Source organism: Dryobates pubescens, chromosome 42, assembly GCF_014839835.1.
Source record: "Dryobates pubescens isolate bDryPub1 chromosome 42, bDryPub1.pri, whole genome shotgun sequence".
Taxonomy (NCBI): Eukaryota; Metazoa; Chordata; class Aves; order Piciformes; family Picidae; genus Dryobates; species Dryobates pubescens.
In genome coordinates, this window is record NC_071653.1 from 926749 (window position 1) to 938311 (window position 11563).

Here is an 11563-nt window from a genome sequence, read left to right on the forward strand (position 1 = left end):
ACCACTTCCCAAGCTCAAGAACCAACCCCAAAGCTCAGTGCCAGCCCCCAAGCTCACACTCAAATCTAACATGCAGACTGAGCTCCTGGGCTCAGAGCCAGCAACTAAGCTCACAACCACTTCCCAAGCTCAAGAACCAGAATCTGAGCTCAGTGGCAGCCCCAGAGTTGAAGAACTATCCCCTGAGCCCAAGAAGCAGCTCAGGACCAGCAACCAAGGTCAGAACTACTTCCCAAGCTCAAGAACCAACCCCCAAGCCTAGAACCACTTCCTGAGCTCAGACGCAGTTCCCAAGCCCAGAGCCTGACCCCCAAACCCAGAACCAATTTCCTTAGCTCAAGAACCACTTCCCAAGCCCAGGGACACAGGGCCAGGGCCAGCCTCTACAGGGCACCAATGGCTCCTGCTGCAACACAGCAGCAACCAGAGGGAGTCTGCAACTGCCCCTAGCTGGGGGAGGCAGCAGCACAAGGAACCCCACCGATCCCCACCCCAACCCCACCCGCGGCCCCCCAACCGCACAGACCCCTCCCAGAACAGCACAGACGACGCTCACTGACCCACCCCGTACCCCACGGATCTCCCCCGTATCCCACGGACCCCCCCTGCATATCCCCAGAAGCCCGCAACCACACCCCACCGATTCCCCCTAGATCCCCGCAGAAGCTCTCCCCGCCCCACCGACCCCTGCCCCACAAACCCTTCCCCAACCCAAGCGACCCTCCCGACCCCTCGCAGCCCCCCACAGACCATTCCCTCATCCCCACCCCACCACCCCCAACTCAGTCCCACAGACTCCCTCACCCCACCTGGACCCCGGCACAAGAGCGAAGCAGAGCAGCACAAGGAGGAGGAGGCGGAGGAGGAAGAGCTCAGCGCACAGGGAGCCGCCGGCCCCGGCAGGCTGCTGCCGAGCAGAGAGCGCTGGGAGGGAGACCCCGGCCCGGCCCCTCCGGCTGCTGCGGCCACGTGTGACGGGGAGCGGAAGCAGCTCGCAGCCTGCAACCGAAGTCCCGCCCACGAGCGGGCGGCCGCAGCCAATCAGAAGCGCCCAGATCGCAGCAGCTCCTCCCCCTGCTGGCTGCCGAGGCACAGCGAGGAGCTGCCGCTGCCGGCCGCCATTGCTGCCCCCACGGCCGGGCAGCCGCAGCCAATCAGAGCCGCCGAAACAGCCCAGCCACGCCCCCAAGTCTCAGCAGGGAACCGCCCCTGCCGGCCGCGGGCACCATTGGGGCTGCCTCCCGGCCAGAGGCTGCGGAGCGCTGGAGCAGTGCCTGGGCTGTGCGCGCGGACAGCGCTGTCGCGACAGAGCTGCGGGGTCGTGAGGTGCGGCGGGGCGGGAGGGGCTGCGGGGGCCGGGGAGCGCCGGGGGCGGCGGCTACGGCTCAGGGACCTCTTTGTGTCTCTGCCCTGCACAAGCGCTCTGGGCTCCTCCAAACCCCTCCTCAAGCTTCCTCCTGCGGCCCCAAGTCCTCTCTCTGCAGCTGCAGTCAGAACTTTCTTCCTGAGCTGCCTTCAGCTCACAGCCGAAGGGAAAAAGCTCAAAGCCCACCTGAGCCCAACCCAAGTTGATTGCAACCCGAGAGAGGCTGCTGCGAGGCCTGGAGGCAGCCCCAAGATGTTCCGCAGCACTCAGCATGCCCCGGGGCCCGCCCAGAGCCTTCCCCGCTCCGCTGCCGCCGCCCGCAGCTCTCAGGCACCGCTGCCGCTCCCTTGGGCGCTGCTGTTGGCTCTCTTGGGCCCGGGGGGGAGTTGTACAGCTCCGAGAGATGTGAAGCTGATCCACAGCCATCAATGTCCCAACGGAGCCCTTTGCATTCCCCGAGCACACTCCCACCCCCCCAGCCCCAGCCCCGCCCGGTGCCGAGTGCGGGCAGCAGGGCTGGGATGAGAGTTGCGCTCCGGACCCCGTCCCTGCCGGCAGCTCTCTGACACCTCACCGCCCCCCCCATGGCTGTCCCGATGCACATCCTGCACAGCACAGACTGCAGACAGCCAAGAGCTGCAGGACCGAACCCCGCGGCCCCCAGCGGTGCCGGCACCCCCCTGCCCCCGGCCAAAGGCCAACAGAACAATTCCTCAGCCTCACCGACCCTGCCCCGGCCCCACGGAGCCCCCTGCCCCCCTCGCCCCTCCCGCCCCCCAGCTCCACACACGCCCCCGGCAGCCCCCCGCAGCCAGAGCCTTCCCCGCTCCGCTGCCGCCGCCCGCAGCGCTCCCCGGCCCCCTCAGCCCCTCCCGCCCCGCCGCAGCTCCCCAGCCGGCAGCTGCCGCTCGCCCGCCAGCACCTCCGGCACTTCTGCCGCGCTCCGGCCCTGCTGCCGCTCCCCGCGGGGCAGCAACAATGGCGGCCGCGGCCGGCAGCGGCAGCTCCTCGCTGTGCCTCGGCAGCCAGCAGGGGGAGGAGCTGCTGCGATCTGGGCGCTTCTGATTGGCTGCGGCCGCCCGCTCGTGGGCGGGACTTCGGTTGCAGGCTGCGAGCTGCTTCCGCTCCCCGTCACACGTGGCCGCAGCAGCCGGAGGGGCCGGGCCGGGGTCTCCCTCCCAGCGCTCTCTGCTCGGCAGCAGCCTGCCGGGGCCGGCGGCTCCCTGTGCGCTGAGCTCTTCCTCCTCCGCCTCCTCCTCCTTGTGCTGCTCTGCTTCGCTCTTGTGCCGGGGTCCAGGTGGGGTGAGGGAGTCTGTGGGACTGAGTTGGGGGTGGTGGGGTGGGGATGAGGGAATGGTCTGTGGGGGGCTGCGAGGGGTCGGGAGGGTCGCTTGGGTTGGGGAAGGGTTTGTGGGGCAGGGGTCGGTGGGGCGGGGAGAGCTTCTGCGGGGATCTAGGGGGAATCGGTGGGGTGTGGTTGCGGGCTTCTGGGGATATGCAGGGGGGGTCCGTGGGATACGGGGGAGATCCGTGGGGTACGGGGTGGGTCAGTGAGCGTCGTCTGTGCTGTTCTGGGAGGGGTCTGTGCGGTTGGGGGGCCGCGGGTGGGGTTGGGGTGGGGATCGGTGGGGTTCCTTGTGCTGCTGCCTCCCCCAGCTAGGGGCAGTTGCAGACTCCCTCTGGTTGCTGCTGTGTTGCAGCAGGAGCCATTGGTGCCCTGTAGAGGCTGGCCCTGGCCCTGTGTCCCTGGGCTTGGGAAGTGGTTCTTGAGCTAAGGAAATTGGTTCTGGGTTTGGGGGTCAGGCTCTGGGCTTGGGAACTGCGTCTGAGCTCAGGAAGTGGTTCTAGGCTTGGGGGTTGGTTCTTGAGCTTGGGAAGTAGTTCTGACCTTGGTTGCTGGTCCTGAGCTGCTTCTTGGGCTCAGGGGATAGTTCTTCAACTCTGGGGCTGCCACTGAGCTCAGATTCTGGTTCTTGAGCTTGGGAAGTGGTTGTGAGCTTAGTTGCTGGCTCTGAGCCCAGGAGCTCAGTCTGCATGTTAGATTTGAGTGTGAGCTTGGGGGCTGGCACTGAGCTTTGGGGTTGGTTCTTGAGCTTGGGAAGTGGTTCTGACCTTAGTTGCTGGTTCTTGAGCTCGGGGGTCAGGATCTGGGCTTGGGAGCTGGTTCTTGAGCTTGGGGGCTGGCTCTGAGCTGCGAGAGTTGAGCTGAAGTGGAACAGTGCCCTGCAGAGGCAAAAGCTTTCCCCTCCCAGTCAGCCCTTGGAATCATCTCCCCAGGGCAGTGGTGGATTCCCCTGCAGGGCAGAGTTGGAAGGCTCAGCTTGGCCTCAAACCCTGCCTGGCTCAGGGCAGTCCCCTGAGCCCTCCTGACATCCAGCACAGCCCAAGCAGGCACTCAGGGCTCCTAGCCACACAGCCCAGCCATAGCCCATGGCAGAACTCAGCTGAGGTCTCACTGCCTCTCTGTTCCCCTTCCGCTCCTCAGTTGATGCATGAGGTGGCTGCAGGCTCCCTCCCCAGCCCTCATCTGTAACCCCCCCTTGGCTTGGTGCTGTTCTTTCAGCCCTCCAGCTGATCCCAGCCTTTAGTCTCAGGCCCCTTCCATCCTTGTGCTGCTGCTTCCAGCCCAGTTCCTTAGATGCTTCCTCAGCCACAGCATTTCCCACTCCACCCTTCCAGCTGCAGTGGCAGTGGAGGTGGGGTACACAGAGCCATGGGACAGCCAATGCAGCAGGGCCATGGATGGGCTGGGACTGAGGGACAGGACTGAGAATGGCTAGGCAGGAATTAGGCCTTGTCCCCCCAAAAAGGGGAGAGGATCCAAGGCCCAGGTGGCAAATGTGTATGCAGGGAATGGCAGAATCTGGCAGTATTTGAGGAGGTGAAAGGAGTGAATTGTGCTGCAGCTCTGCATGTGTCAGCTGGGAGATGAACAGCAACCCATGGGCACTGTGCCCTCCCATCCAACCTCCTTTTCTCTTGGGGATGTGGAGTGGCAGCTCCAGGAGAGCTGCAAAGAGACAGCTGAGAGAAATGGTCAGGGAGAGAAGGAAGCCAAAACCCTTTCCAGTGAGTGTCTTTGGGCTGCAGGTGTGTGAAAGGTGCTGGAGGTGTGAGGTTTGGGCAGGAGGCAGAGACTTCTCCAGCATCCCAGTGAGGGCTGAAGAGGTTTAGCAAGAAGCTGCCCAAGTCCCTTCTCCCTTTGCTGCATCTCCAGAGATCATGAAGCTCCCTTTGTGTGTGTCCTGAGGGCTGCTCTGTTCTTCTCTTGGGGAGTGGCCATCAGAGAGGTGTGTGCAGGGCAGAGCTGAGCACAGAATAGGTGTGGTGGGGGCAGGGCCAGGGAGGAGAGCTGGGTCCAGAGCAAGATGTGCTGGCAAATGGAGCTGCAGGCAGCAGAGCCCTGGGCAGGCAGTGGGAGGAAGCTTTAGGCAAGGCCTGGGAGAGGCTGTGTGGAGGCAGCTGTGTTGTGGTGCTGGCCTGCATCTGTGTGCTGGGGGCTGTGTGCTGGGCAAGGAGCTGAGTCTGCAGTTGTTGAGGCCTCCCATCTTGATCAGCCCTGGCTGTGTGCTGTGGCTGTGCTGCTGGGCTTGGGAGCTGTCCCCAGCAAGGCGAGCTGTGCTGCCTGGTCGTGGGCAGTGCTGAGCCATCCCTTGCAGGTCAGTGCTCTCCTCTGAGCCCTTTGCTTCTCTGTGTCAGGAGTTGTGTCCCTCTCTCTCCATCCCTGCGCCTGTGTGCTGTGGAAGAGCAGAGTTTGCAGATCTGCCCCTTGGAACAGCCCAGCAGGTAAGATACCCAGAGTGGGGCAACAGCAGGACCCCAGCCCCCAGAATCCCAGAGTCCCAGGGCACCTCCCAGTCTCTTCCACCTCCTCCTGCCCACCACATTTCACCCCTCCAGGGGCTCTGAGACAGATCACGTGTTGGAGTCTGGGAACTCCCAGGCTTGTGGGGGGTCAGTTGTGTTGCAGGAGGTGGTGTTTGGGGTTGGGATTTGGAGGGTGGTGGGAGAAAGTTGAAGGTGGTTTGGTCTTCCTTGGTCAGTGCTGCAGCCTCCATTGCCTGAGCCAGGAGAGATCAAAGGACAGGGCCTGGGCCAGGAACCACCCTGCCAATGCCCCCAGGCTCAAGGAGAGTGGCATAGGACCACTTGTAAGACCCAGGGTACCCCAGGGCACTGATCACAGGAACCTGGGGTCTGAGCCCAGGTATTAGAGGTCTGAGCCCACACTGTGGCAGAAACTGAAGGTGTGAGGTCCCCTCTGCATTCTCTCCTCCAGCTGGGAGTTGGGAGTCAGGGACTGTCATGTCCCAAGCAGGATCTGAGGTTTTCTGATCCTGGGCTCAGGTGCTTCCATGTTCCAAATCTCACTGCTGTGACCCCTTCCTGTTACAGTATGGCCTCACAGAAGGACCCAGACAAAAGCTGGGAGGAGAAGCAGCACCCAGAGATCAAGTTGGAGCAGCCAAAGCTCAGTTTGAAGGGACAGGAGGAGGAGAAAGAGGACAAGAGGGAGGATGGTGATGCTGAGGAGAATGATGACGATGGTGATAATGAGTATGAAGAGGAGGATAACCATGAGGATGAAGGTGATCAGGATGAGGAGGAAAAGAAATTTGCAGAGGAGGATGAAGCCAGAGCAGGTCCCTCTGTGCCACCCAATCAGTGCTGTGAGTGTGGGCAGAGCTTCCTACCTGGCTCCGAGCAGGTGAAGCACCACTGCCCCCAGCCTGGCCCCCGGCCCTTCATCTGTGGTGATTGTGGCCAGAGCTTCAAACAGAGCTCCAGTCTCATCCGGCATTGCCGCACCCAAACCGGTGAGAGGCCATACAGCTGCGCTGAGTGTGGCAAGACCTTCGCTCACAAGTCTGCCCTCACCCAGCACCGCAGTGTGCACAGCACTGAGAAGCCCTTCAGCTGCAGGGACTGCGGCAAGAAATTCAAACATAGCGCCACTCTCACCATCCATCGCCGCATCCACACAGGAGAGCATTTGTTCCCCTGTGCTGAGTGCGGCAAGAGCTTCACCACCAGCACGAGATATATCCAGCACCAACTCATCCACAGTGGTGAGAAGTCCTACAGCTGTGCCGACTGCTGGAAGAGCTTCACCGAGAGGGGAAGTCTCAACGTGCACCGTCGTGTGCACACTGGCGAGTCATTCAGCTGTGCTGAGTGTGGCCAGGCCTTCAGACATAGGGCCACTCTCATTCACCAACGCAGCACCCACACCGGTGAGAAACCTTTCACCTGTTCTCACTGTGGCAAGAGCTTCAGCCACAGAGGCAATCTCATTGTTCACTGCCGCACCCACACAGGTGAGAAACCTTTCACCTGTGCTGACTGTGGGAAGCTCTTCAGCCAGGGGCACCATCTCCTTTCTCACCGCCCTACCCACACCAATGAGAAGCCGTTCATCTGTGCTGACTGTGGGAAGAGCTTCAGCCAGAGGACCACTCTCATTCGCCACCACCGCACCCACACTGGTGAGAAGCCTTTCACTTTTGTTGATTGCGGTAAGAGCTTCACCCAGTAGGGCTCCCTGGGGTAAGAACCCCTCTCTACATTGACCAATTTTGTCAATAAAACCCCAAAGTTACCCAAATCCTCTCTGTTTGCTTTTATTTCGGATATCCCTGCCACAATGCCCAAATTTTGGGGGCATTTGCTCCCAAGGGATGGGGTGGAGCTGTGTGCCCAGTTCAGGGAGGGGAAAATGAGGTTCTCAAAGGAGTCTTGAGGGGCATCTCCAAGGTATTCTTCAGGGGCTTTCAGGTGATCTTAGGTGTTTGGGATTTGGATGGTCCTAGGGCTGACAGCTGAGAGAAGTGATCAGAGAGAGAAGGAAGCCAAAATCCTTTCCAGTGAGTCTCTTTGGGCTGCAGGTGTGTGGAGGGTGCTGGAGGTGTGAGGTTTGGGCAGGAGGCAGAGACTCCTCCAGCATCCCAGTGAGGGCTGAAGAGGTTAGCAAGAAGCTGCCCAAGTCCCTTCCCCCTTTGCTGCATCGGCAGGGATCATGATCCTTGCTTTGTGTCCTGAGGGTTGCTGTGATCTTGTCTTGGGGAGTGGGCAGCAGAGAGGTGTGTGCAGGGCCAGGGAGGAGAGCTGGGACCAGAGCAAGATCTGCTGTCAAATGCAGCTGCAGGCAGCAGAGTCCTGGGCAAGTAGTGGGAGATAGCTGCAGGGAGAGGCTGTGTGGAGGCAGCTGTGTTGTGGTGCTGGCCTGCAGCTGCGTGCTGGAGGCTGTGTGCTGGGCAAGGAGCTGAGTCTGCACTTGTTGAGGCCTCCCATCTTGATCAGCCCTGGCTGTGTGCTGTGGCTGTGCTGCTGGGCTTGGGAGCTGCCCCCAGCAAGGCTGAGCTGTGCTGTGTGGTCCTGGGCAGTGCTGAGCCATCCCTTGCAGGTCAGTGCTCTCTGAGCCCTTTGCTTCTCTCTTGCAGGGGCTGAGTCCTTTCTCCTTCATCCCTGCCCCTGTGTGCTGTGGAAGAACAGAATTTGCAGATCTGTCCCTTGGAGCAGGCCAGCAGGTAAGGAACCCAGAGTGGGGAAACAGCAGGACCCCAGCCCCCAGGGCAGTTCCCAGCCTCCTCCACATTCTGTCCAGCATATTTCACCTTTCTAAGAGCTGTGAGGCACATCAGGTGTTGTGGGAGTTGAGGAATGCTCCAGGCTGCTGGGGGTCAGTTGTGAGCAGGAGGTGATGTTTGGGGGTTGGGATCTGGAGGGTGCTGGGAGAAGGTTGGAGGTGGTTTGGTGTTCCTTGGTCAGTGCTGCTGCCTCCATTGTCTGAGCCAGGAGAGATCAAAGGACAGGGCCTGGGCCAGGAACCACCCTGCCAATGCCACCAGGCTTGAGGAGAGTGGGACAAGACCACTTGTAAGTCCCAAGGTACCTCAGGGCACTGGTCACAGGAACCTGGGGTCTCAGCCCAGGTATTAGAGGTCTGTGCCCACACTGTGGCAGAAACTGAAGGTTTGAGGTCTCCTCTGCATTCTCCCAGCTGGGTGTTGGGAGTCAGGGACTGTTATGACCCAGAGAGGATCTGAGGGTTTGAGGTCCTGGGCTCAGGTGCTTCTATCTTCCCTATTCCACAGCTATGACGCCTTCCTGCCACAGTATGGCCTCACAGAAGGACCTAGACAAGAGCTGAGAGGAGAAGCAGCACCCAGATCAAGTTGGAGAAGCCCAAGTGCAGTCCCAAGGGAGAGGAGGAGGATAAAGAGGAGAAGATGGAGGATGATGCTGTAAAGAATGATGACTATGAAGAGGAGGATAATGATGATGATGAAGGTGACCAAGATGAGGGGGAGGAATGTATGGAGGAGGATGAAGTCAGAGGAGGTCACTCAGTGTCACCAAAACAGCTGAATCAGTGCCTTGAGTGTGGGCAGAGCTTCCCAGGTGGCTGAGAGCCAGTGAAGCACCACTGCCGGCAGCCTGGCTCCCGGCCCTTCTTCTGTGGTGACTGTGGCAAGAGGTTTAGCTGTAACTCAAAGCTCATCCGGCACCGCCGCACCCACACTGGAGAGAAACCATTCACCTGTGCTGACTGTGGCCAGAGCTTCACCCAGCGCTGTCATCTCACCCAGCACTGCCTCACCCACACTGGAGAGAGGCCCTTCTCCTGTGACAGCTGTGGCAAGTGCTTCAGGCAGCTCTCTACTCTTAGGCAACACCACCTCACCCACACCAGTGAGAAGTTCTTCAGCTGCAGGGACTGTGGTAAGAGCTTCAAAACCATCTCCACTCTCTCCATCCATCGCCACATCCACACTGGAGAGCATCTGTTCCCCTGTGCTGAGTGTGGCAAGAGCTTCACCACGAGTGCCAAATTCATCCGGCACCAACTCATCCACAGCGGTGAGAAGCCCTACAGCTGTGCCGCTTGCGGCAAGAGCGTCACCCAGACGGGAACCCTCAGCCTGCACCGTCGTCTGCACACTATGGAGAAGTCGTTCAGCTGTGCTGAGTGCGGGCAGGCCTTCATACATAGGTACACGCTCATTTGCCACCACTGCACACACACTGGTGAGAAGCCTTTTGCCTGTCCTGTGTGCGGTAAGAGCTTCACCCAGAAGGGAAACCTCCACAAGCACCGCTGCACCCACACCAGAGAGCACTGTGCACTGGAGGGGAGGCAGAAATCCACCTAGAATCTGTTGGGTAATCGTGACCCCTCTGAGAAGGCCTTTCCAGCACCAAAATCATCTCTTTCCTTTGCACTTCTCAGGGACTGGGGACACCAGCAGCAGCAAACACCTCCTGCCCTTCTGAACACCAATTATTGCTAATGAGAACAATTACAGTGCTGAGTCGGCACAGTTGGAGTTCCCAGTGGAGCTGGGCAGGGCTTTGCCAGGGTCTGTCTGGTTCTTCCCCAATGCTTTGTGTCTCCCTGGGGTAATAAATCCTCTGCCCATTGCCCTATTGTGTCAATAAACCCCAAAAGTTACCCAAATCCTCTCTGTTTGCTTTTATTTCGGATATCCCTGCCACAATGCCCAAATTTTGGGGGCATTTGCTCCCAAGGGATGGGGTGGAGCTGTGTGCCCAGTTGAGGGAGGGGAAAATGAGGTTCTGAGAGGAGCCTTGAGGGGCATCTCAGAGGCATTCTTCAGGGGCTTTCAGGTGATCTTAGGTGTTTGGGATTTGGATGGTCCTAGGACTGACTTTTGGGATCTTTGGAGGGTGTAGGGGGAAGCTCATGGAGATCTTTGGAAGAACTCAGAAAGCTTCTGTTGGCTTTCCACTCTGGGGCTGGAACAGGTTGCAGAGCTGAGAAGAGGTTAAGCTGCCTGTTCCCCCCCAAAACAGAAGGAAGGGAAACATAACACACACACAAATCAAAAAACCCTCTGGGCTGAGATAAGGACTTGAGACAATATCAAAAGAGTTGAATCCAAAGGAGATCCCATAATGCACACTGACCTGAGGCTGTTGGCAGAAAGCACAGCAGTGAGCAGCAGCAGCCAGGAGTTAAACCCCTGCAGCCCTCCCCCTCAGCAAAGAACCAGCACCTGAGAGCCAGAACCCAACAGCAGCAACCAGAACAGGAAGCCTCTGATGTTGCAATCTGAACTTCAGGCCCTGTAGTACTTTGCTGCAGCCAGCACTGTCCCTGTGAAGGTGGCATGAGGCAGGATGGTGTGGAGTAATGGCAGCAAATTTTCAACTTAACCTTTGATATTCCCAAGCCCTCATTCTGTGCCATCTGCACCATGCCCAGCAGCGATCAGCAGCATACCTCAGGCACTGTCCATTCTCACTCCACAGGAGGTCACTTTGCAGTACCCAGAGGGCTGCTCACTGCAGGTGCTCTTCAGCTCCACTCTGTTCCAGCACAGTCTGCATCAGTCCATGCCCAGTCCAAATGCTGCAAATGCTGGGGCTGTGTTTCCAGCTCTGGGGCAACTGAGTCCAGTGACTCCTCCCGTGCCTCCAAGTGAAGGCAAACTGTGGCTTGCATCCCAGTACTCAGCTTCCAACACATCCAGGTGTGGGGATCCTGCTGTCACACCAGAAACCCAGATGGGTTCCACCCCTCATGGTTTGATGGTGTCAGAGCACTCTGGGCACCTGTATCTACTAAAGCTTTATCCTCTCATGGGTTCAACTTGCCAGGCCATTGCTTCTGTATGGTTGTGACCGTGTGAGGCTGTGCCTTTAAGGAAGGGGCACACTGGCTAAATGTTTATAAAATATTTGGGTATTCTAAACGAATTTCATTGGTGGATGGATGAAATGCAACTTTGAGTTATCGGGCAGCTGGGACTTTCAGTTTCTCTTCCTTCACTGTTCCTTTTGGCTGGACTGCTTCTGGGCTTCTGGCCAACTAAGATAAGATACTAACTAACTAACTCCCTGTGTATAGGCTTCTGTCTGCTGTGCTAACTCCCCTTTTTTCTCTTTTTCACAGACAATCACAGAATCAACCAGGTTGGAAGAGACCTCTGAGATCATCCAGTCCAACCCATCACCCAGCCCTATCCAATCAACTAGACCACGGCACTAAGTGCCTCATCCAGTCTTTTCTTGAAGATCTCCAGGGACGGCGACTCCACCACCTCCCTGGGCAGCCCATTCCAATGGCAAATCACTCTCTCTGTGAAGAACTTCCTCCTAATATCTAGCCTGAACCTCCCCTGGCACAACTTGAGACTGTGTCCCCTTGTTCTGGTGCTGGCTGCCTGGGAGAAC

General features: G+C 58.9%; 2 protein-coding genes across 2 annotated transcripts in view; one reads left to right on the forward strand and one right to left on the reverse strand.

Moving 5' to 3' along the window:
• The window catches only part of LOC128899251 (zinc finger protein 850-like), a 103498-nt gene that overhangs the window by 59782 nt on the left and 32153 nt on the right, over window positions 1–11563 (reverse strand). The window lies entirely within an intron of this gene.
• On the forward strand, window positions 71–9519 carry LOC128899285 (oocyte zinc finger protein XlCOF6-like). Its single transcript, XM_054177668.1, has 5 exons — window positions 71–218; window positions 654–1058; window positions 1145–1326; window positions 6075–6898; window positions 8850–9519. The coding sequence occupies exons 1-5, from the start codon at window positions 71–73 to the stop codon at window positions 9517–9519; spliced, it is 2229 nt and encodes a 742-aa protein (XP_054033643.1).